Source organism: Micromys minutus (genome assembly GCF_963924665.1).
Source record: "Micromys minutus genome assembly, chromosome: 5".
Lineage (NCBI taxonomy): Eukaryota > Metazoa > Chordata > Mammalia > Rodentia > Muridae > Micromys > Micromys minutus.
Window position 1 is genome coordinate 89,555,799 of NC_137974.1, and position 26,901 is coordinate 89,582,699.

At 36.8% G+C, this 26,901-nt stretch overlaps 1 protein-coding gene across 10 annotated transcripts; it reads left to right on the forward strand.

Annotated features, from left to right (window-relative positions):
• CREM (cAMP responsive element modulator) lies at positions 1–26,394 on the forward strand. 10 transcript variants are annotated; one of them, XM_080917221.1, is made up of 5 exons: positions 1–88; positions 221–363; positions 17,194–17,229; positions 20,145–20,301; positions 25,762–26,394. In XM_080917221.1, the coding sequence occupies exons 2-5, from the start codon at positions 318–320 to the stop codon at positions 25,904–25,906; spliced, it is 384 nt and encodes a 127-aa protein (XP_080773347.1). In that variant the 5' UTR covers positions 1–88; positions 221–317; the 3' UTR covers positions 25,907–26,394. The 10 variants fall into 10 exon arrangements, with proteins under 10 accessions (XP_080773347.1, XP_080773345.1, XP_080773351.1 ...); XM_080917219.1 differs by having other exon boundaries at positions 25,368–25,901; XM_080917225.1 differs by lacking the exon at positions 17,194–17,229.
• Positions 26,395–26,901: the final 507 nt, after the last annotated feature.

A 26,901-nucleotide genomic window follows, 5' to 3' on the forward strand; every position in this document is an offset into this window, starting at 1 on the left:
CAATTGCAGAGACAGATGATTCTGCAGACTCAGAAGTAATCGATTCACATAAACGTAGAGAAATTCTTTCACGAAGACCCTCATATAGGTGAGTTAACTAATTTTCAACTGGAATATTTTCACCCAAAAAGACATTAATTATAGAGCAAAGCAATTATTTTTTACAGCTTTTCTATTGTCTCTATATCTTAATTGTTTATATTGTTTTATTATATTTTAGAAAAATACTGAATGAACTTTCCTCTGATGTGCCTGGTATTCCCAAGATTGAAGAAGAAAAATCAGAGGAAGAAGGGACACCACCTAACATTGCTACCATGGCAGTACCAACTAGCATATATCAGACTAGCACGGGGCAATACAGTATGTATGCTACGATTCCATAGACACAGTGCTAGCTTTAAGTCTTCCCTATTACAGTGAAGCAGTGTGGACTTGGGCATCTGAATGTTTCATTAACAACTGTGAATCATTAACAGCTGTGTGTCACAGAATAAAAAGTACATGTTAAAGAAGTAAGGTATTTGTACTGATAGCTGAAAAGTCTTTATTGCTGAATATGAATAATAAGTGGTTAAAAATTAAAAGGAGAGTTCATATTTACATGTTTATATTCATTTCAAGTAACAATTTGAAAAGTTCTTGTTTTTGTTGTCTTTATGCTATGAATATCTGTATTTCATTGTTGCTGGCTTTGTTCCAACAACTTATTATACTTAATCATATAAAAGAGGTAAATATGTTTTCTAAGTTGTGTTTTAAATGTAATTTTGTCTTCATTACTTTGTTATTTTGTGCTGCAGTTTTTCTAAAGAACAAAAAAAAAATCACTTAACTTTCAAACTGTGGCAATTGGATAGAACATTTTATTTGAACTTTACACACTGGAAGCTCTAATAAACAGATACATTGGCATTTAGACTTGTGCATTTTAATGTATTGTTACTTCTGTGCTTTTGGTTCTTACTGAAGCACAAATGATTTTCCCAAGTCAAGCAGATAAATGAGAATAATGAGACCTAGAAAGCAAAGTAAAAGAGAAGAAAGGAAGCTAGAGGAAACAACTGTTTGGGTCCTTGGGATGTATGTAATGTTTTATACTGTGTCCAAATAAAGTGCAAAGACTATAACGTAGATATCTGCAAGGCCTCAAGACTTGGCTATTAAAAATGTTATCTCCTTTTCTGTATGGAAGGTCTTATGTAGTTATTAGGATTTGTTGTCATTGTTTGTTTTTTAGAATTTCTCCTGTAGTGATAGATATTTGTAATAGTAGATTAAATTCTATTGGTAATTTTGGATAGCTACTGTCATGACCTGTCAGATGGGTATAACTTGTCAATACTCTTGCTGGATGCTGAATGCACATGTTCAAAATGAATGTGAAGAAAATTCCCACAACCTTTTGTTTCTCTCTTGGTTTCTTTTGTTCTATTGGGACTATGTGGTGAATGCTTTGGGACTGTAAACCAAGGCTTGCCAGGTTTTGTGCCTCTGTATTACAGTTCTAGGTTCCTGGAGTGCAGAGAGCTCCTCAGTCTTCCATTCCTAAACAGGCTGAGGAGGCTTGGGAGGCTAGAGCCTCCAAACTGCTCCTCAGCCTTGAGCAACTTTGCCCATTTACCCAGTGGGCTATTCATGCTATTGTTTTCTGTATGTGCTTTGACTGGGTAAAGGTTGGAAAAATACTGCTGAACGAATGTTAACACTTAAAGTTTTGGAGATGAGGCTAAGAGGATGATGTCTTGGCATTTCTCTGGCATAGCCTAATGCTACGTAGGACTTTCCATGGTGGTAGTGATCTATTAACAGGGAACAAGGGAAGTTGATGCTGTGGGTTTATTTGCCTAGATTATTACCACAAAATGGGACATAGTGAAATGAATGAAAGCTAAGAGAATGTTGAAGCTGGAGGGAATGTTGTGAAGGGCTCTGGTGTCTGTATCTGCTCACTTAATGATCAGGTCAAGAGGCATCTTAGGCTTTAGTCTTTGAAGTAGGAACAATTTCAGTGGCTAAACTGGGGTGTATTTGTGAAGACAAAAGAAAATCATAGGTCAAAGTGTGGGGAGGATGTGCAAACATTGGGAGGAGACAAAGAAGTTTTGATTAATTGAGATGATCTTCTTCATGCTCATAGGCCCCTCCTTCAGTGAGCTTCTGTGCCATAGTTTCTGTGCTGTGGCTCTGGTTCTCCTAGCACCAGTGACTACACTTGGCATTCTCACTCACTACATGTAGGCTGCAAGGTTGGGGAATGGGTCAGAAGTTCCAGGGATAAATAAGGCAACTGTGTTTAGAAGTTCAACAAAATAATTTCTATACTGCATTAGGGAATATTTATATTACACCTTTATACATACAAAATTTATTTTAATTAATTTTACTTCTTACTATTAAAAACTTAGCAGGTTTTAATGGTTTTATGTTATATATTAAAGTATTTAAGAATCAAAAAAGCTGCTAGCATTCTTTGGATTTTAGATTAATTTGACTAGAAGTTCTGTATATTTTTCTATGCATTGTTTTGAGTCATCCTCATAATCTTAATTGTGATAAGAGTATCAAACTTGATAAAATATCTCTTGCATATAGTTATATTAATTTTTTTCCTTTCTCTGTATGTGGATACACTTGCTTACACACATATAAAGATAGAGACTGATATAGGTGTCTTCTATGGCTTCTACATTTTATGTTTTGAGATAAGGTCTCACCTGGTGCTCACCACTTTGGAAAGACTTTCTGGTATTCACTCATCTCCACTAACTGCTGGAGATGTAACTAACTGGTTGCATATATATAACACCAACCCCAGCTTTTACATGGGTGGTGAGGTGTGAACTCAGGTCCTTGTGTTTGCACAACTAAGCCATCTCCCTAGCTCAAAGTCGTATTTTTAATAGTTGAAAGATATTTGTTGAAAATTGATTTTATTATTTTGATTTCCTGTTTTTATTTTTGGTAGTTCCAGGATCCATCTGGGACCTTGTACGTGTTAGGCAAGTGCTCAGTCACTGAGCTGAATACATTCTCACCTTCTAACTACTGTTTATCACAGAAATTAAATATTTTTACTGAGGACAGGAAACATAGGCAGATTTAAAAATAGAACTTAAAATGGAAGCAAAAAACCAGCAAGGACATATTATTATAGTACTAAATAATAACTGCACCTGCAGACACTGCTGTGAATACAGAAACTTGCAGTAGGTTTGTTGTTAGAAGTATGTCTCACTGGGAAAGCATTAACCTGGTGTGTATAAGATTTGGCTTCAATCTCAAGCACCATAGTCAATTGGTTTGGTCAAGAAAAATCTATTATATCTCAGGGGAATATCTTGAGATAAGCTACCATATGATGGCATTAGAGATAGTGTTAGCAAAGAATGTTACTTGCTGCATAAAGCATTTAAAATATATAGTGAAACAACAAGAACAAGAACAACAACAAAAAGCAAAAGTGAAAAGACAAATGTCTTAATTTTAAATGAAGCTAAATATATTTTATGTGTATGAGTAATTTTTGTGTGTGAATGTTTGTCTGTTCATTATGTGTGTCCCTGGTCCCTGAGGAGGCCAGAAGAGAGCTTCAGGTCCTCTGGGACTGGAGTTCCAGACAGTTGTGAGCTGTCATGTGGATGCTGTGAATAAACCTGGGTCCTCTGAGAGAGCAGCCAGTGCTCTTAATCACTAAACCATCTCTCCAGCCCCCAAATGATTGAAATTTTTAATTCAATAAACTTTGTTCTCTTAGGAAAGGTGTTTTAAACCCACATTCTGCTCTACCCAAGTTTTTCCTTTACCAATGAAAGGCTGGTGCCAAGACTTCACATTATTCTTTCTAGATGTCCCATGAGTTTTCTCTGCTTCTATTGTATTTTCCTAAGAACCTTATTGGAACAAGTCTCTATGACTCACCTTTTTATTATTGTATATCAGTGGTAAGTGGGTCAAACAAAAATCCACCTTCATTAAATGACAAGTATGGACACTGTAAACTGCTTAAAGAATTAAAATATTTTACTAGTTATGGAATTTATTATGACATAGTCATATGTGTACATGTCTGTCTAACATAAGAATTCAGAATCCTTAGGATGTTTCTGTGAATAAATACTTTTCTGATAAAGGCAATTGGTTTACACATTCTAAAGAAACTGAATTTATATAATCTTAGTAGTGACATTATTTACATCCTTCAAGTAACTTTCAAAATTATTTATGTAGTTAGTGACATGTAAATGTGGCTCTTTGACATTTGTGTTGCTATTCTAGTGGCGACTGTAATTTAATCTTTACTGTACTTCTGGTTTTCAAGACATAGGTATTAGTCTCTTTCCCCATTTTGTCTCCTTCTGCCCCTCTCCAAAACACACACACACACACACACACACACACACACACACAGCTCCAGTGTGGGGCAATAAACCAAGGCCTTGTGCTTCATGCATTCTACTCTTTCACTGGCTCATTTCTGCTGTCTTGTTAAATATTAATGTAGTAGCTGGACTTGGTGGCACACAACCTTTATCCCAGCATTTGGGAGGCAGAAACAGGTTTATCTCTGTATCTCTGTGAGTTTGAGGCCACATTAGTCACATTAGTCAGTGAGTTCTAGGTGCTGGGGTGGGGGGCAGGGCTCTGCTGTTGTGAGATCCTGTCTCAAAAGACAAAAAAATAAATAATTAATATAGTGAGCTAGGCATAGTGGCACAGCAAACCTTGAATCCCAGCATTCAGGAAACAGATACGGATGAGTCTCAACAAACAAAAAATCCAACAAAACAACAAAATTAATGTTGTGAGATTTCAGTTTTGAATCTTCTAATTACAGTTTGAAATTAGAGTAATTTTGAATTATATCTGCTTAAATATTTACATGCTTATATATTTGAATTACTTCTATGCAAAAGTTTAGGGTTAAAAATAAACGTGCATCAAGTGAAGAGAGCTCAGGTCTTACTTTAAGTTGAATATATTGTACTCTTTTGCTTGGCAACTCTTCCTGTTTTCAAAATTTTTTTTTGAGACAGGGTCTTACTGTGGAGTTCTGGCTAGAATTTAGTATGTAGACAGGTTGAGCCTGAATTCATAGTTATCTGCCTAACTCTGGCTCTTCTTCCACAGTGCTGGTATTAAAGGTGTGCACCACTGTGCCGGCCTAGGTTCCCACTTTTTAAATTCATGTTTTCTGTCTCTATCAGTTATATAAGACTTAAAAATTTGCCTATGGGTCTGGGGCTGTATAACTAAAAATTTGTGGCTTAAGAGATGAATAATAGATAAGGGAATAAATGAATGACAGAAATATCTTTTCGCAGCTGAGTATGGCAGTGTGTGCCTATTATCCCAGCATGTATGAGGTAGAAACAATATAATCAAGAGTTCAAGGTTATCTTCTAGTTCTAGGACAACCTGGGCTGCATGAAACCCCACATTAAAAACTTGCAACAACAAATACATTTCTTTTCACTGTTATATATGTTGGAAACTTTCTATAATGGTTTTGCTATTTTAGGGACAGGGTCTTGCTGTAGCCTAGACTAGCCTAGAACTCATAGCTGTCCTGCCATGCCTCCAAACTGCTAGAATTACAGGCACATGGCACCATGCTTGGCTGACAAGTTTTTCTTGTTGTTTGTTTTTAAAGGCTAAAATAAAATATATATTTAAATTCATTCAGATGTATCTTATTTTCCTACCTTTTCTCTTGATTGATATTTATTAAAAGCAAATTATTCTATCCTTGGGTATTTTGGCTTTTCAGAAGTTTTCTGCTTAAATGTTACTACAGATAACACATTTTCAGAATCTCTGAAACATTAAGTTTTAGTCTCCAACAATAGTTACCCTTTTGAATGGGAAGGTCCTCTGTCATTTCATAATGCCCTGGCAGTCTAAAATATTAAAGGCTAATGTAAGACATTTGTCAGTAGAATGTTTTCCCATGCCCCAAATGGTGGCATGTGCTAGTGCCAACTTTGCTGTGGGATATGAGGGGGTATGTGTGTGGATATGTATTTTCAATTTTAATTATATAAGTATATATTTCAAACATATATCTTTTAATGACAAAATAAGATGATAGACTCAATATTGTAATGTTTATATTATGAAAACAAAAAAGCTTTAGTTGATAATTTAGAGAAAATTTACTTTAAAAATACTAAAAAGGAAGAAAATAAGTAAAAAAAATAGAAAAAACAAAGTAATGTGGTATTTCTCTCAGTTTTCTAAAAAGTGCTACAGAAGCCTGATATTGTGCTGTTTTTGAAAGTGAAGTTCTGAGACTAGGATATAATCCTCTTGTTAGAGTGTGTGCCCCCCAAGCATGAAGCCTTGGGTTCAATCCATATCCCTTTATAAAACTGGGCATAATGGTGCAGGCCTGTAATCTCAGCACCAAGTGGGCAAGTGAGTTCACTATAAAGATTGGGGATACATGAGACCTTGTCTCAAACAGAAAAGAAAAGAGAAAATTCAATTTCTGTAATTGGAATTTGAAACCTTCATTTAACTCACTTAGAGTTGTAAATTTCTTCTGCCTTCCTCACTCCCTCCCTCCTTCCTTTTTTTCTCCTTCCTGCCTTCGTTCTTCCTCTTCTCCCTTCTCTTCTTTTCCCCTCCCTCCTTCCCTCCTTTCAGTGAATGCTTGCTATTGAACCCAGAGCCTATTGCATGATCTGAACTCTATACCCTTAGCTGCCTTCCATAATAAATTACAAGTGTAATTAGGTGACTTAAAGTCTAAAGTACAAGCCTAATTCCCAGAAGAATGTTGCTTATAACCAAAAATATTTGAAAGAATAGGTAATAAATACTTCAAAGCTGGAATTTTCCTCTTAAGTAATTTAGTGGAGGAGCCTAGAGAGATGACTCAGCAGCTAACAACATGGCTGCTCTTTTGGGGGCCCCACAATAGATTCCTAGCTTCCTAGCATCTACATGGTGTCTCACAACCATGGAACTCCAGGTCCAGGAGATCCAGTGCCCTCTTTTGCATCTGGTGCACAGATATACATGTAGCCAAAACATCCATACACATAAAATAATAATAAAATAATGGGTGTGATGGGTACCCAGATGGAAAGCTTTTCAGACTCTAGGAATTAAAATAATACAAAATACACTGAACATTAAAAGCAAATTAAAATAAATTTATGTTAATAATCTTTTACAAAGTTCACCCCACGATAAGCTAATAGTTTTCTTATTGGTCCCACTTAGAAAGTAACAGTGGAAGCAATGGTAGTAAATAGAATATATATATATATAATAGTCTCCCAATTTGGGATTAAAATAACTCAGAATTATCTATCTAATATTTCTTCTCTTTTTCTATTAAGTTGCTATAGCCCAAGGTGGAACAATCCAGATTTCTAACCCAGGATCTGATGGTGTTCAGGGACTCCAGGCATTAACAATGACAAATTCAGGAGCTCCTCCGCCAGGTGCTACAATTGTACAGTATGCAGCACAATCAGCCGATGGCACCCAGCAGTTCTTTGTCCCAGGCAGCCAGGTTGTTGTTCAAGGTATATTTTATTTATATAATGCATTTAGAACACCTATGTCACACATTTTAGTGTCTATCTGTAGTATTGTGAACTATACTGGGGTAGATTTTTAGGAGGGGTGTGGATCACTTAAAAAACATTCAAAGAAATATTTATACTTCAGAGAAGTATGGTTTTCACTGACTCTGAAAGAAAGACTAATTTCAGAGAGTCATGATAAAACAAGGGGAGATGGAAATGTGAATGCATTTTTAAATTAAGTAAATATATTGCATTAATACCACATTCTGTACCCAGTGTGTTTTTAAAAAATTATTATATTGTGCTATGTGTTTGTATGTGTGTGTGTGTTCATGTGTGAGAGTGCACAGTGTTCATGCCATGGCATGTGAGTGGAGGTCAGAGGACAACTTTGTGGAGTCATTTATCTTGATTCACATTTTATGTGGGTTCTGGAGATCAGACCCAGCTTATCAGGCTTATATAGCAAGAATCCTTTACTATCTGAACTATGCCACTGACCTCCAGTATATTTCTGTTAACTTTTATGGAGGTATTAAGTGTATATAGTTAGTGATATCTTGAATTTGTTCTTTTTTTCTAGCTAATTTTCCAAGTCTAACTTTCACACAACTTATTTAAAACAAGTGCTGATCTTTGTATCTTTTAGACCCTTTTTAATGTGCAGACTAGTAGTCTCTTGTAGCTCTTATGAAAGGATTCTATGGTGAAATAAAACAAGATGTAGCCATAAGCTTCTAGGGTTATCTATGAGTTCTGTTTAAACTGAGTAATACATTATTTTAATTTCATTCAGCTGTGCTTATGATAAGTATAAAACATATATTTAATACAACTTAAATCATGTTTTAATTCTAATCTTTTGGGTCTATTTGCCAAGAATGTATTACACTCACTTTTCTTATGTATTTCTTGGAAATATGGCCCAATTGATTAGAACTTGAAGAAATCCCCCTGTTTCAGCTTTCTGAATGCTGTGATTGCAGGAACATGCAGTGGCATGCCTATTTGGTGAATCCTTTTACTCTTACATACTTGGGAGATGAGTGTGAGGTATAATAAGAGAACACAGAGTCTGAAAATGTCTGGGGAGATGGCTCAGTGGTTAAGAGTCAAGAGCACCAGAGTTTAGATCTCAATACTCAAAAAACAAGTCCTCTGCAATGCATATGCCTGTAACCACATCTCCAAAGGGTAGAGACAGGAGGATTTCTGGGCTTTTGTGACTTCCAACCTAGTTGAGAAAATAGGAACTCCAGGTTAAGAAAGAGATCCTACCTCAAAGAAATCAGCAGTCAGAGGACAACTGGCAATGCACACACACTTATACTCAATACACCACGGAAACACATGTAAACAGCAAACTAAACAAATAAATTTAACCTTAAAGTAATAAGACTGAAGTTGGGTATGTTAGTTCATGCCAGTAATTTCAATTCTTGGGAGGCTAAGGATTACTATGAGTTTTAAGCCAGCCTGGACTAAAGAGTTTCCAGCTAGCAAGGGTTCTATAGTGACCTTGCTCCCCTACCCCCAAACAAACAACAAAACAAAGGCAATAAAGTGGTGGTATGTTATGAGGAGAAAATAGTGTTTGCACACTAATGTTTATCTTATATTAAAATTAAAGCCTTTTGTTAATTTTTTTCTATGCTTAAACCTTGTTTTTCTAAACAAATAGTCTTTTGTCCTGTCACCTCTTTTACATGGAGAAATTGATACTGCAAAATTGATACTTTAAAAAATGTTTTTAGACTTTTTCATGTTTTATGTTATTACTATATACCTAAATTGTATGCCTTGGGGGTTAAAATAATTTTCTTTCACAAGTTTCAAACCTATATTCACTTTTGTGTGGAGTATACATGTATATCAGATACACGTCTGAATCTGGTGGGTTTCTTTCTTTCAACTGCTGGGATTGCAGGCAAATGCTGGGCCTGGCTTTTTATGTAGATGCTGGGGATCAAGCTTAGATCCTCAACCTTGTGTGTCCAGCACTTTACTGACTAAGCCGTTTCCAGTCTTCTTTCTGCTTTTTCTGTTTTCTGTTGTTTCAAGCTGTAAATTCATAGTTACCCTTCATACTTTTTACCCCATTCTGTCCAAAACACCTGTATAGACTCTTCCCTATGGTTAAGTAAAAAGGCTTTCATTTCTCCTCCTCCTATCATCAGCCTATCCAGGTAGTTGTTCCTGTGGCCTGGATGACCACAATAGTCGACCTTCTTGTAGCTGAGAGCTGTAGTAACTTCTTAGTACTCCTGATCATGCTGGCCAGAAGTTTTATTCCTGGCTCAGTTTTGGGGGCAACACTATGTCAGAGTTCATTTAAATCTTGTCATCCTCTAATGATTCTGGGCCACTAATACTTTTTATAAGAAAGATGCTATCTCCAATATCTCTACTTCTTTAGTATATTCTTGTGTCAGCAAGTTAGAGTAGATGCCACAAATATTTCACCTATATTCCCTAAGTCTGTTCAAATTGAGATATACTCCTATAGACTGGATTGTTTTCATAATTCACACACACACACACAATGTCTATGGTTCTGGATACTGGGAAGTCTAAGAATCTAAGGGTCTCTGGAGTGTCTTCTGATTCATATATATCTATTATCTGTCTCCATACATGGTGGAAAAGACAAGGAGCTCTCTAGGACCTGTGTGTTAAGGACATTAACCCAATTAATGAAATCTTACCATATAACTTTTCCTGGAAACGTGAACAGATGTTTTTCAGCCCAAGCAGGGTGGCCGTGATGACATGGGAATGATTGTCTTCAAGTACGGTGCTGTGAACCCATATGTTGATTTGGTTGCTTACAGGAGTACATATGAATGGTCACTTTTAGGAACATGGGGATTCAAATGCAGCTGCATCATAGAAAAGATCACCCCAGCATAACTGATGACCTGTCTGTCCTGCAGGCAGCTCTGGAATGGGAGAGTCCCTTCTGCTCAGCACCCATTACTACTTGGTATTGTTAAAATAACCATGGGGAGGGGCTCATAAATATTACTTTCTGGAGCATCCACCACACTTGTTTACTTGTGAGTCTTAGGGACTTCATCTTCCTTCTAGAGGAAGGGAAGGGATATTTTCATTAGAACAAAATCATTACACAGGGGCTGGATAGATGGCTCAGTGGTTAAGAGCATTGACTACTCTTCCAGAGGTCCTGAGTTCAATTCCCAGCAACTACATGGTGACTCACAATCATCTTTAATGAGATCTGATGTCCTCTTCTGGTATGTCAGCTGCAGTGTACTCATAAACATAAAATAAATAAATAAATCTTTAAAAATTTTATTAAAAAATCGTAACACAGAAGAGCTGTACTCTCAAAATATAATTACTTTTAATCCTGTTGCACTGGGGTTAGGATTTCAACCTAGAAATAAGGGATTGCACACACATTTGTTCTGTAGAATAGTGCCATAAAACAAGTCCTAGTCTTTAATCTTCAGTTACAATTCCAGTTTCATTGTAAGGACTCTGCAAAACCAATAGAAACATGGATGATCTGTGTCCTGTGGTCACCTCACCCATTCATCAACATAAAGTCCTTGCCTTTTCTGCAGTATGCTTAATTGAATAATACAAAAAATACAGCATTTAAAAGAAATCATTGTGTCAGATGTGATGGTGCATACCCTTAATCTTTGCACGCAGGAGCAGAGGCAGGTGGATCTCTGAGTTCCAGGCCAGCCAGGACTACATAGTGAGACCCTGTCTCAAAAAAAAAAAAAAAAAAAAAAAAAAAAAAAAAGACCATTTATGACATACAAATAGATCATTAGTATAAAGTCAGGTTAAGTTTTAATGATACAAGAGAGTGGATTTTTACAACCCACTGGGGGATGGGGGAAGAGAAGATCTCATGAAGCAACACGTCAGGTTTCTTTCTTTCCTCCCTCCCTCCCTCCTTCCTTTCTTTCTTCCTTCCTTTCTTCAGATAAGGTGAAAAAATTATTCCACGCTGTGGGGCCTGGTATGCCTTAGAATATAAGTCAACTTTTTATATGACCTTGGTATTGTTAAAATTTCAACAATTATCCAGCTTCATGTACAGAAACAAAATCAAGTTATTCAAATAAAAGCTGACATTAAAATATGAATAGGAATATTAGTTATGAATTTTTAAATCACTAATCTTCAGGGTATTACATTGAATTGCAAATTTCTATTTATATGTGTCAAAAGGATCAAATACCAGCAAGTTCACATTACTCTGGCAGTTAAGGATGACACTGTATACCACTTGCTGCTTTGGCATAGTGAGTTTCTAGACTGTCAGCATTTCCTCATTTCAGGCAAAGTGAACAAATTCCAAGTCACTCTGGGATATGGTATGATAGCAAATGGTTTAACTGAATGGAGGTACTTGGACATTTCTAGCTTGGTATGTTTATGAAATGCATTTTTTTTTTTTTTGTATTGACTGTCAGGATTTTTTGTTCAGTCCCTGAAATGTGGATTTCCAAACGCTTCCTTCTTTGGGTTCTGAGAAACAGATGAGACTCATCTCTCCCTGTGTCTCCACAGCTCCATGAGCTACAACCCTATAACTTTTCATTTTTATTTTTGCCAGAGCCCAACTGAAAAGATTTTTATGTTAAAAGTGAGAAACATGAACGTTTGGATGGTTTATTACAGGAAGAGTTTTTATAGGGCTTTGCTTTCAGTGAGCTGCTATGTGACAAAGCAAATTGATGGCAGTGATAGGCTGGTGACGTCACTGTGATGTCAGTGCTCCTACTTATCTTACACATGCTTGCTAGTTTGGAGCACTTTATTTTGGACTGTGGTACGGCCAACAAGACCACTCTGTATGCAAAAGCCCAACATGGCTGTAACTGGAGATGAAACTGGTAAGAACTTAAAGGGGGATTTACATTAATTTTGTTCTTGTTTTGTTTTAATATAGGGTTTAGACATATTTAGGAACTTCTGGGTGTTTTAGGAAGTGTGATTTTTTTTAGTTGCTTATGTATAAGAAGTTTCTTTTCGAGCACTTCTGCACTTTCAGCCTGCTTTGTTCAGCCATCATACTGCGATTGTTTGTTTATAGTGCTATTGTATCTTTGCTCCCGGGCTTTACTGCTCTGTTGACTAAGGCAGTGTGATCTGCCTGCTTGCCCTGGTTTTTCTCTTCCCCTTCCTCCACTCGTATCTTACCCTGTTCGTTCTGCCTCATTAAAATAGGCTAATAATTTATTTGCAACCTGTTGGAAATTCAATCTATCTATCAGTTAAAATATCTGATGCCCTTGTTGTAAACAGTTGGATTTCTAGGTAGTAGCTAGCTCTGCACGGGATAGGGGAAACAGCGCGCTAAGAATGGATGTTTTCAGCCTGCTAGTTCTTTCCTCCTGCCTTTAAAAAAACCAAAAAAACAAACAAAAAAAAAAAAAAAAAAAAAAAACCAACCCAGTCTGCTCTTCAGCTAATTGAGTTCAAAGGGCTGACGTCATTACATTTCCTGGAATCGTGTTTCAGCGGGGAAGTGGAAAAGTTAAACTCTTAGTGAGCTGCACATTGACGTCAGCTCCGAGTCATGTTGTGATTTAGTCAGTTCCTTTCTGCTTTGTCAAGCTTGGCGGACAGATTGCAAGTTTGTTAACTAGTTCACTACCGCTTCTGGCTACGGGAAAGTCTTCATACGGAATAGCAAGTCTGACTTTAGCATTTTTCTTGTGGTAAGTTAAGTATTTGCTTGAAAATACGGACGAATTAGCACACCTGTAATGCTTGCATGAGCACAGCTGTCTGGGGCTGTCTGGCCAGTTTAGTGGTAAAGTCTTACCTCCTCCGGAGAAACTCTCCCAGCACCTGCCTAGTGACAAGTGGGCTATATTTAGGCTGAGGTTTTGGTGTTTGCTAGATCCATAAGCAGAGTGCCCTCTAGTGCCCTGTCAGGGACGTGCTTGTATTTCATTGTTTCCACAGCCTTTTCTACATACTCTTTGTAATAAGTTCATTAGGTTTTGCTTTTCTTAGTTATAGATAAGTGATTTTAAAATATTATTGACTTACCAGTGAGTTACTTTGTGTGGTTTGTGACATTGATTATTCTGTTGGATTTATTTGTAACCCAGATTTTAATTTGCAGTTGAATTGAGAACGAAGAGGATTACATGGCTTCCCCACAATTTAGCTCTTTAGAGTCACTGGGTCTCAGCCCTCATTCTGGATTGAAAGACTGTTGTCTTGACTAAGAACAGCTTATATTGCATTGTTTCCAAGATGGTCTTTAAGAAGCTGTTGTTTTGTCAGACGGTACTTTTTGGAAAATCTATAGATGTACTGTAGATTGCAGCAGCTCTGGAACAACTGAGGAGCCCCAAACCAGACACTGTTATAGTGTGATCCTAAAATCAATTACTTTTTTTGTGTATGCATTTATTTTAGAAAAATTGTTGGTTTGTTTCTTCTAAGCAAACTTTAAGTTTCTATTCACTACTTGATTCAGAGAAGGAAAGAATATAGTAATATAATAAAATAGAGTAATTAAAGTACCAAGTATATTTGAAGGTGAATAATAAAGGTATGCATCTATATTAAAAATTTAGTCATTGCTTGTGAATTATATATTCATATACACTCATGTTGATAGAATGAGCATATCATCTTTGAAGCACTTCTTATAGTTTGTTTACCAGAACTAATCCACAGTTAAAAAATTCCAAAAATACTGAAAACTTATAAATGTTGAAAAATACAGAACATTTCCCACAAGACCCAGCTGTAGTTTGGAAATAAGTGTTTTCTGAATCTGTCATTTTTCAGTGACATTTGAAAAAGTGTCATATTGAAAACAATACATAAAATTTATGTTCTTTTTATTAATGAGCTAAACTGTACCAGATTGAAGAAAATTTTCAGCAGTGTGGCAGAGAGGTTCTTAGTGGCAATCTTTGGATTCTTGGCTCTGGACTGTCAAACCGAGAGAATTGGTTTAAATCAAGGACATAGAAACCTTTGATCATGACCAGCATTTTATATCATGACACAGTAGCATATGTGCTCTCTCTGAATTTATATAAAGCAAGTTTCAAACACAAAACTAACACAAAAAACACAATTGTTTTCTATCTTGTTTTCTCTTTTTGCTTTAAATGTTAGCTTTACCTATGAAATTGATTTATGACCCATGGTCTACAATGTATACCTGAGATCTGGACCCATATCAGGCTTCTTATGTTGATGACTGCCCCAGAAAAGATCTTTATGGTATCTCTAATATGATCATGGAATCAAATAAAATAATGATACTGTTGATTCTGCTTGGTGTATTGTGAATTTGTATTTTTTTTAGGGAGGGGTTATTTATAATTAATTATGTTAGGAGCTGAGTTAACCATTTTAAGACCTTGAATATAAATGTTCAAGAGGTGTTTCAAAATTGTTAAAACAGACTTTCCAACGATTTAGATTTGGGAAATAGTATCTTAGTATTTGATGTAGGAGAACAGGGATACATGCCACTTTTGTGATTTCTGTTACGAAAATTTAACATAATGAGATGGTTTTGTTTAGGGTTTAACTTTTTAAGTTGATATTAAAAACAAATTATACTTGTATTGAAGTAGAAGAATAACCTGCCATTAGTTCAATAAGGCCTCAAGGCTCATAGGACAGCTATTACGCTGTCTCCACTTGGCAAATATATCTTAATGCAGTGTTTGGTATAGTTATTTTACTTTTTCCTATGTTATTTTTCTATCTGGAAATATTGTCTGATAAAGTAACTATGTCAACACTTTAGCATTTATGTAAATATATATAATATATTATAAGTAAGCATAAATACAAGTTAATGGAAGAGCTAGCAAAATATTTGGATTGTAAAGAAGACACAGAAGGAAGGAGATACAGGCTGAAGCCCTAGAGGACCACCTAGAGGAAGCCATGTGAAACACTGGAAAAGGAGAGGTGCTTTACATTCATACTCACTGATCACACAGAGCACACACTACTGCACAGATAGTGGTATGTATATCAGAATAAACTGAATGCAGATCAGAGTAGATAGGGGCTTCTCTGAGTTGCAAAGCCAGACAGCAGTGAAGCAGCTCAGGTCTTCAGAAGTCTCTGGTTCTGCTCATATTATGCTGTGCTGCTCTTTTGACACTGATGAATAAATGCTGATGTAGCATGGAGCATATTAGCATGTAAGACATAGCTTTTACAATGTATAAAGTGAAACTAGCACCACTTTAAGTAATCAAAATGGAATTTTTTCCTAGACTACTATTCTGATAAGGCAATAGGACATTTGTCTTTCTGTTGAACCTTAAATTTCAGTATTCATAATTTCTTGTCTTTTTCATAGATTTCCTAACTTTTAAGACTTTCATTAAATAAAAAAATCTAAGAAGCCCCTTTTTGTGTATCTTGGATTGAATATGTTAATTATTTCATATTGTATATAAATACATCAAAGTATTACGTGTACACCTTGATTATACACATATATAATTTTAATTTGTTAACTGTGTCTCAATAAATAAATGAAAATGGAAAATATTTATTTATTTATTTATTAGTTTGTATGTGTGCATGTGTGTGTGTGTGTGTGTGTGTGGGTGGGTGTGTGGGTGTGTGGGTGTGTCTGGAGTTCATGCCATGGCATTCATGTGGATAACAGAGCACAGATTTGAAGAATTGGTTCTCTTCCCTCCTGGGTTCCAAGGGATCAGATTCAGGTTGTTATGTTTGCATGACAAGTGCTTTTATACTTTAAACTGTTTTTCTGGCTTTAAACTGAAAACGTTTAATGACTTAATTCTGTATAGGACTTTAAACACAGTTGAAAATTCTCACTGCTTGCTTAGTCACCATTATGTAGGATTTTGTTTACATGGAGAAGAAGGAACAATGGGAAGGGAAATTTTGTGACAGAATGGGACACAAGGCATGGAGAGGCCTGATGTGGGAGCTAGGAGCATTGGTGTGCTGTTTAAGGGATAGAAAATTGGTGGAAGGTTAGGAAAATACCAGTGGGTTTTTGGAGCTTTGGGAAAGCCACTCTCTTCAGTTACCAGGATGACTACTGAGTTACCCCTGCTGTTTACTGGGGTGTTCTTAAGATCAGTGCAGTGCCATAAAGGTGGAGACTTGCATAGGTATGGTGGCTTATGTCTATGATCCCAGTGCACTAGAAGCTGAGGTAAAGGTTGTGAGTTCAAGGTCTTGTCCCAAAACACCAAAGCAAACCAACAAAGACCCTTTGTATTTAGTCAATATGAACCATTATAAATAATTAATTAAATAAAGAAATCCTTTTGGGGTGTTGACAAATAGTTTCTCTTTGAAATCTATCAAAATAGGAAGTTGGGGTATTTGTTACTTATTTCTTTGTTTCTTATTTGACTTGTTTTCCAGAAGGACTAGGAGTCATTAAGTTTGATTTATGAGACATTCATTTTGATTTGTTAGAAGGGGAACTTCTAATGGGAAACATTATTGATGGTGTTATAAACTTTTATTTGGAATACTGTATTTCAGACATGAAGGGAGGGGATTGGAAGGGAACTAATGTGTTAAATGTCTTCTGTGTGCCAGGCACTGTGCTAGACACTTTAACATATATTACAGGGTTTCTTGTGAGTATGAAATGAGATGATGTATCCCCATTTTACAGATGAGGAGACTGACCTTGCCCCAAGTCACATGGCTGGTAAGTGGCAGAGCTGGACTAGAACCCAGACCCCAAATCCAATGCCTATTCTGCTGTTCCATGTTAGAGCTTGAAAAAAGAGGTATGAAGTTTATGATCAGAATTGACAGCTCCAGGAATTGTTTTTCATGCCAGGAGTTAGATGGTTAGAAACACACTATCAGAACCCTTGCCTCAAAGCTGCTGTGGTTAATGTATCTAAAGTGTATTGAGAAAGAACAATGTCTTTTGTCAAGAAATGCCAGATTGAAAGAACATGTGGCATCTCATGGGACTTTATATATCTTTGTGTTAAAGACAGTTACAATTACATGTCCACAGAAGAATGCTTACTAAACACTCCAATTGACAGCATGACTGTGCAATACCCTAGGAAGTTTAAAATTAACTTTGTAGAGGACTCATCAGTCCATAAATCCCTTCATACAAAGTCCTGTGCTGGATTTCAGAGCATAAAGTGAAAAGATACTGTTCTTGACTTGTCTGAACATTCTTGCCTGCCTGAGAATAAACTTGGAGTAAACTATAGCAGTACAAATATATTTTCTTATTATTTACCTTTAGGCATGATTTTAAGCAACTATACATGACTATGGATTCTCAAATGATAAATATGAAATTCTAAAGTCAGGTATGGTGGCACCTTCTTGTAACCCCAGCACTTAGAAGGCTGAGGCAAGAAAATTGAAAGCTTAATGCAAATCTGAGTTATATGGCAAGACCTTGTCTTAAAAAGCCTTACAAAAATAGTTTTGATACCTGTAGTACTTACATGGGCCAGGAATTGGGCTTTATAAATAGTGCAGGAGTAAAATCATGTCACTAGAAAATGTCGGATGGTTCTTTGAAATTACCACTGATTTACAGTGTTAGAGACTGATGATAAACATGTTCTCATAACTTGTTTTAAAGAAATCTGACATTTAGATCCCCTCAAATGATATATCTCCATTCACCATTAGAAGTGTATTATAGAGTTTTTTGGGTTGTGATAGAAATTTGTTTTAAACTCCTAAGCTACACTAATTTCTACTTCTTGCTTGAATTAGTGAGTTGGCATCCTGGACTTGTGTTATAACAAATAAAATGAATACACATCTGAGGCACAGTGAAGTCACACTTCTCTGATATATCAGAGCTAATATATTCCATATATCATCCCCTGCAGATGAAAAGAGACTAAGTTTCTGCTGGACAGGTTTGAAGAATGCCCTATTTGGCATTGTCCTTGTCCCTCATGTTGCCAAATCTGGTTCTCCAAGGGCTTCTGTAGCTTCTGCAGACAGACAAAAAGTCTTTTGTTGTTGCTTTGTTTTGTCTTTAACATGCTGTTTCTGATACCAGAAACAACAGTTGCATCTGTGATGTGTCTCTTCTCTTCTTCCCTTAAAAAAATGAAAAGAATGCCCTTAAACATGTTTTCAAACACTGTTCTCACTCATAGTAAATAGCAAATATGTACAACAGGGGAGAGTACAAAAAACCATTGCTTTTCCCCATTTTTCCTGGCTTCCTCTCCCTCTTAGAAATGCAATTTCTATATTCAGGGTATGGCAGTGACAGAAGAACCCCTCTGCACATTTTTAGTATTGTTTTTACACACGTTTGTGAGCACTTTCAAAGACCAGAGGGCAGAGGTGTGGAAACTTCGTCACTGTCTATTGTGTGGACTTTAGAAAGTCTGGATGGCCTCCAGCTGAGGCATTGTTTCAACATTTGTTGACTATAACCTTCTCTGGATGTGAATAAAGAAAGGTGGAAGGACTATGGCCCTGGTTCCCCACTCTTTTCTCTTATTACCCGATGACCAACAGGATAAGATTCTACCATGTTAGTTTATATGTTGTTTTTTCTTAGATATTTACAATTTGCACTTCTAATGAGATGTCCTTGTATATAGTGTTTGCAACTGTTATGGAAATAAATTGAGGACTTTACTGAAGAAGCTGATTTAAGAACTTTACTGTTTTTTCTTCTTTCCCTGTTACTGTTAAGGAATATACAGCCAGTTAGATTCCTTCCCTTGCCTTATGCTTTTCTTTTTTCTTTTCTTATTTTGGTTTTCTTATTTTCTTATTTCTTATATTGGAAGACTTTCTATATCTGTTTTAGGTGTAGGCAAACAGAAGTCCTAGTTGAAGCTTCCAGGGAATGGCCGAGAGTATTTGTGGTGACATATTGGTGCTGCCTTTACTGGCTTGCTAGAGCCAGTAAAGTTCAGGACTTTTGTGAGCTGGTTGTGAAAATAACTGTTATTAACAATTATTAGTGTGTGTGTGTGTGTGTGTGTGTGTATTCACATAAATAGATTCCATTGAAAGCAGTAATAGTCCTCAAATACTTATGATTTTAAATAATCTTTAGGTCATTTTTTATTTGTGAGCATGTTTCTTCTCAGCTTGACACTGAGTGAGGTCATATTGATGTCTTTGAACTTGGTGGAATTTGTTACAGTGCAAGTGTTTTCACTGTGGAGTTCATGAGACTGCAGAGCAGGGATCCTCACCCCTGTCTTCAAAAAACAGCTCCTTATAGTTAAGAGCATACTGCTAATACAGGCTAAATGAACTGTAGTCAAAAAACCTATTGCTTTAGCTTGTGATTAAAAAAACAAAAAACCAAAAACAAAAACAAACAAAAAAAAAAAAAAAAAAAAAAAAAAAACCCAGAGGTCTAAAATGAGCCAAGACATTTTCTAAAATTTTGGGAACAGGCTAGAGTATTTGTAGCTTTGTTCTAATTTGTCAAATAAAATTTATGTTTAAGATCCCTATAATAGCAAGAACAATAACTTTTACCTCTACAAAACAATCTCTGCTGACATGTACAAAGTATACCATTTCTAGGTTAATTTTACGTAAAATATTAGTGAGTGACTTGGTGATATAAGCTTGTAATACCTTGTCTCATTGCAGCTGCCACAGGAGATATGCCAACTTACCAGATCCGAGCTCCTACTACCGCTTTGCCACAAGGTGTGGTGATGGCTGCCTCACCAGGAAGTCTGCACAGTCCCCAGCAACTAGCAGAAGAAGCAACTCGCAAGCGGGAACTGAGGCTGATGAAGAACAGGTACATTTGCTACTGTGGGGTTCTTATATATGTTTGCTAAGTCATTTCTCAGGCTAAGTGTTCTGTGGCTTCTTGTGTGTGCTTATGCTCTGCCCATGATGATAGTTTGTTTCTGGTGAGTTCCTGGTCATTGATGCTTCATAAGCAACAAATATGTTCCATCATGTTGTGAGGAATATCAAAAGATATGTAATTTTAAAAAGCAGTATTACTATAATCTTAATGGTAAGTTTGTTTTATGCATTTCATAAAATAGTATTCTGGCAAGTACATTTTACCTCTTAAATTGGTATTATAGACAGAACCTGGGACCTAGGGCATGTTAGGCAAACATTGAGATACATCTTTGACCAGGATTTTTAACTTCTTTATTAGGAAAATAAATTAAAGTGTTAAAGCATTGTTTTGAATTTTATTATTCTAAGTACTTTGCATTGTTTTTACTCCAGTATAATGAAGTACATGTTCTTTTGACAAATTCTAGTCATGTATAAATAAAAAATAACAAAACCAACCATGCCCCTGTCATCTGGCTAATGGCTAATACTGTAGTAGGAGTGCTTGCAGTCCTCTCTCTTATTTTCTCCCACTTGTGTTCTGAGTCTGTCTCTTGAGCTCCTCCACGTCTCTCACTGCTTAGGCACCAATCTGTTATCTTAAAAACACACTTAAGTAACAGCATTTTACTTATACAACTTGCATATTAATTCTTAATGGTACAACTCAATTTGATTTTCAAAATGAACAGAATTGTCTTAACTGTTTCCCAGTATATTTTGTCACCTATTCTTTAATGTTAAATTAAGTTTTAATTACAAGAAAATAAAGTACATTAGGTGGGGTCATCTGCTCTGCTTGTCTGTAGAACAGAAGCAGACTATGGTCTTTGACACAGTCTTATTAGATGTTTCTAACCTAGTTAATCTATAGATTAACTAGGAATCCTTGAAACTCAGCTCAGAGCTCATCACAGTCCTAGAAACTGGGTCTTGTCTTAGGTGATTATGTTCACTGCATTAGTGGTTCTTTAAATGACAGTTTGGGAGCTGAGAGAGATGAGTCAGCAGCTAAGAGCATCTCATGTTCCTACAGAGGACCTGAGTTTTGTTCCCAGCAACCATATCTGGTGGCTCACAGTACCTATAACTCCAAGCTCCCTCTTCTAGCATTCAAAAGCACCTATATAGGCATGTAGTCGTGTGTGTATGTGTGTGTGTGTGTGTGTGTGTGTGTGTGTGTGTGTGTGTGTGTGTATGAACACTTTAAAAAATAGAAATAAGGACTGGAGAGATGGCTTAGCAGTTAAGAGCACTTGTTCTTTCAGAAGACCGTGGTTTGATTTCCAGCTCCTACATGGTGGTTCATAAATTTGCTATAACTCCATTCCTTTGGTGGTTGGTACCCAGTTCTGGCCTCCATAGGGCATTAGGCATTCACATGTTGCACATACATAATTTTCCACAAAACACCTATACACACAAAAATAGGTCTGAGTGTGATGATAGATACCTTTCATTTCAGTACTTGGGAAGAAGAGGCAGGTGGATATAGTGAGTTTTAGGCCAGCCTGGTCTATATATACAGTTCTAGGCTACCCAAGGTGACAAAAACAAACAACAACTACCACAAAAACTTCTATAAGAAACAAAAATAAATCTTTTTTTAAAAGATTCATTTTCATATACTGTGTAACTCCTTAAGTGGGCTACATTTGCCAAACTTATTGCTTGCCTAGTTCAGTAGATGGTAAGTACTCATACACTAGAAGTAGGATGATAAAAATAGAAACATTTATCAGTGTTTTGTATATAATCAGCAATGTTATTGCTTTAAAGATCCAGGAGGAGTGGCTGGAGATGGCTCAGAGGTCAAGAACACTTGCTGCTCTTCCAAAAGAACCAAGTTTGGTTTTCAGCTTATGTCAGACTGGCACACACCTGTATTTAAATAATGTAATTAATAATTATTAGTATGTATTTGGGCTACTAATAACCAAGGGAAGTAGATGCTAAAAATATAGTCAGGTTTTTGATCTTTATGTCAGGTACAGAGGTATGAACAGCCAGAACCCGGGCTCCTGGCTGCTGCGTCTTCAGCATGTACATTTCATTGTCATAACTACAGGATGTCTGCTGCTGCTGACAGGAAGAGGGGATTGTTGTGGTCAAAGAGTTTACTAATTCAGTCTCTTTCTCCAGAAGACTTTTTTTTTTTCTAGAAGATATTTCTGGCTGCTTTTACCTACATTTTATTGGCTAGAAATAGGTTCCCACTATAAGGGACCCTGGGGGGCATTAGTTATCGTGTTAGTGTCTGCATTAGAGGTAGCTAGAGAAAAGCAATAGCATATGGCTCTTGGGTGACTCAGCATTAGCTTAGCAAGTTTCAAGCACGCAGTCCTTTAGTTTCCTTAAGTCTCACACAACTCTGTGAGCACAAAGTGGTTCTAGCCTCACTCTGTAGATGATGAACTGGAATTGGAATGGTTAAGTGGCAAGTTGGCCAAGATTATAGAGCCAGGAGACCAAAAGTAAGCTATGCTGATCTTTCTTCTGTCCTTATAGCAAGGTCACCTTAAAAGGGCCTCGATGTAAAGCTTCAGTCTGGACTTCATGGAGAGGTTGCAGGTTTTACAGTTAGCAAAAGCAAGGCCAGTGGTCAGCTGATATTGATAACAGATAATTATATCCCTACCACACTGGTTAGCAGTAGCTTTGATTCCTTTGTAGCCCAGTCACCATTTCCTGTTTAGCTTGACATTGACTTTGAGACTATGTGGTCCAGACTGGCCTCAAACATTTGCTTCTTTTGCCTTCCTTCATACCTCCCACCCCTTGAGTGTTGCTGGTACAGGTATGCAGCACACCTGGCTCTTCACCCCTTTTCTGTAGTTTGCCATGGGGGTTCCTCTCCATGCTGAGGATGGATTTGGTCAAACTCAAGCCTGCCAACTGAGCTACCTATTAATAGAAGAAACAGGTGTTTCCCATAGCTAAGAATACTTAGGATCATACCAACCACTTGTGTGATCACTAAAGCTTTGTGCTTTGGACATTTTGACTCCAGTCACATCTCACACACAGTGTCTTATACGAAGTGTGGATATTTACAGTAAGCAAGAGGTTAAGAGCTTACCACCTCACAACACTGTATTTAAACTTTCATTTAAAGTTTGTATAGAAAGACTGTATTCCTTTTATATTTAGAGTTTAACATATTTAATGCTGAAAACACAGATACTTAGAAATACATTCCAATTCCCCAACTGGCAGCTTATGTGTGCTTGGACATGCTGATACTCTCCCCTGTGCACCATTTGGATTACTGTAATCCCTGCTCTACCAAGTTCCATTTACTTTAACATGTTTTTTTTTTTTTTTTTTTTTCACTGTCAAGTTGTCCAGCACTTTTTGAGTTTACAGGGTGAGTACAACACTCTTGGCTAGGAACTAGGGTTTATTCTTTTTCCTGAAGCCCATCAAGATTTCAGCATTCATTTTCTGCTGACTTACTTTGCATGAGGAAAGAGATCATTCCACAAGAGTCAATTCTTCTAAAAATACAGCAGTTGGCCATTTCTGTTGCATGTGTCACAGTTGGGGGATGGCATTGCTGACTGACATTGCAGTGACTGGTATCTACCCATGAAACATTACCTTTGTGAATTCAGTTGAGTGACAGTGACAGGCAATTTCTGAGAATTGAGTATTCCCAAATAAAGCTTTATGAGAGGGCCAATCCTTAGAGCAATTAAGTGAAGTAGTTTCTATCCTGTCCAACTCTGAAAAAAGGGAAAGAGAAAATGGGGGCAACATTAGTTATTGTTTATTGGAATCACGAATAAAAGCAACTAACTTTGTTAGTTTCAGTTATTTGGGTGCTTGTTGGTTTGTCCTTTTGCTTGGGTATCTTAAACTGCTATGAAATAAAGTTCAGTGTGCATTAAATGCATGTGGTTAGAGAACTGCATAATATTTCTTTTCATTTAGCTAGCAGCTGCCATTTTCATAAATTTGTTTGTTTGTCTGTCTATTTATTTATTTATGATAGGCCACTGAGAAGCCTTGTGCTTGTAAAGTAACTGAGGATAGTCCTGACATTTTTTTTTTTTAATGTGTATGTGTGTTTGGGCTGAGTGTACGTCTATACAACATTTGTATGCCTGGTGGCTACCCTGGAAGTGGAATTATAGACAGTCATGAGCCAGTATGTGGATGAGTGAGATTGAATCTTCTAGGTCCTATGGTAAAGCACCCAATGTTTGTAATCATTGACCTCTCCAGCTCCTGGTTTTGTACTTGTGGTTCTGCTGTCTCTGCCTCCCAAGTGCCAGATTTATAGACATATACTACTACACAGCTTCCTTTTTCATATTTGTAATTGTGGTATTCTAATACTTGTTAGTGTAAATTGTCTGCATTGTTAAATTTTATGCCATTCTTTAATTTTCACGAGCAGTGCCCATTTTCCCTTAATGCATAAACATCCATGTGTTTTATTTATTGTTATACTTTACGTTGTATTTTATATTCAGAAAACTGTTTCTGACAACCATAATTGATTGTTTGGTTGAGATTTAGTCTCAAAGTACACAACTGTCCAATATTGGCATTTGAGACTTCATAGGATTTTTATACTCATTTTCATCAAGTGAAATTTTCTTGTTGTGATGAGCATGTATGTGTGTGTGTGTGTGTGTGTGTGTGTGTGTGTGTGTTTTGACAACCAAAAAAATAACTGAAAGGACTAAAAGGAGCTGTGAATGTGCTCATAGGGATTCTGTTGGGCATGTGGTCCTCTTGTTGTTTATTGAACACAGAAGGTCCTTCTTGTCGTGGCATGGATGCCCAAGAGAACACTACATGGGAAAAGCTTTCAGTGCTCTTCATCTGGTCTGTTGTTCTCTACAAGGCATGAGCTTTGTTCTGTTTGTTGTGTGGCTTTGTATAACTTTCCTCAGGTCAGTTGGCTGTTGACTGGGTAGAAGGGGGGCAGATGTTCATGGAGCCATTCTGGATTGTGCTGGGAGGTTGTTCCTGTTGTCATTTGCCTTGTGTTGGTTCCAGGGAAGCTGCCCGGGAGTGTCGCAGGAAGAAGAAAGAATATGTCAAATGTCTTGAAAATCGTGTGGCTGTGCTTGAAAATCAAAACAAGACCCTCATTGAGGAACTCAAGGCCCTCAAAGACCTTTATTGCCATAAAGCAGAGTAACTGTGTTTGACTTGGACCTTGACTGTGAACTCTAATCGGGGCAGGCGATGCAGCATCCTCATAGTGGCCATATGGACTTGTAGATGGGTCTCTTAACCTTTGCTTAAGAATACAGTCTGCTGTAGGGTGTGAATTGGGAATACTGTTCAGTGGGTTGGAATGCAGCTTTCCTCACATTACCAAGCTTGCTCTATTGCCAATAGCATGCAACATACGTTTTGTTTGCCCTTCTGCTTCTACTTTTTTCAGGGAAGCTGCTAAAGAGTGTCGACGTCGAAAGAAAGAGTATGTGAAGTGTCTGGAGAGTCGAGTCGCAGTGCTGGAAGTTCAGAACAAGAAGCTTATAGAGGAGCTTGAAACCTTGAAAGACATTTGCTCTCCCAAAACAGATTAGTAGAAATATTTAACTATGAACTGATTACAGCATGTACAGTTGCTTTTGAATGCAATACAATATATAGCCGGCAAGAATTATGGCTTTTTCCTTTGTATCATTCATCTAACTTTCTAGAACTAACATTCCTAAGATGCTTAGTTGTATTTAATTTGCTCTTACCTCTAAGGTCAATTTTTTAGAAGAGACAAACTGTAAAAAAATGTATGTAACAAATTCTTAAAATGAAATATTTGTAAGACTTGTTCCAGTGCAACATATTTGCAGTTCCCAGTCTCTCTGTTGTGAATATGCCCAATACAATACAAATTTTGCAGGTTTTAAGAATCATAGGAAAAGATGATCAAAGGCAGTGCATCTCTCTAGTAGTATGATAAAATCAAACCACAGAGATACCTCAGGAAAAAATGAAAGTAAGTATATCCCAATGGCACGGCTACATGAGAATAGCTTACAAATGAATTTGTGTATTTATAGATTTTTTTATAATCGTCATTTTGTAAAGAAAATGTTGTATGCTGTCCTTGGGTGCCACAGTTGAAGACAGTTTTCAATAGAACCTGTTGGCTGCTCTTTGTACTATTTGGTGTTTTTTTTTTTTTTTTTTAAGTATCTGTACATTTACTACAGCTTCCTACTATGTATGTAGCATGTGTAGTTCTATAGAAGTTTGTGCTGCTTTGCTATTATCTAATGAAAGAGACAACATATTTTTATTATTTGGAATGAGTTCCACAAGTATGAACTTATTGCTACACTGGGTCAACAGCCTTGCAAATACTGAGCCATTTCATCAGAGAACAACTGGGCTCTAGGGGCAGAGTTCAGTGTGGAGCACTTGCCTAGCATGTGCAAGGCTTCATGTTCAGTCAACAATACTGCAACACAACTGAGTGACATACAGTGTTTGAAAGGGAAGACTTAGAGCTCTGCACACAGGATGGGGGCAGAGGCCACAGGTCAGCTGTACTAGGCTTCCTGCAGGTCTGGAGAGT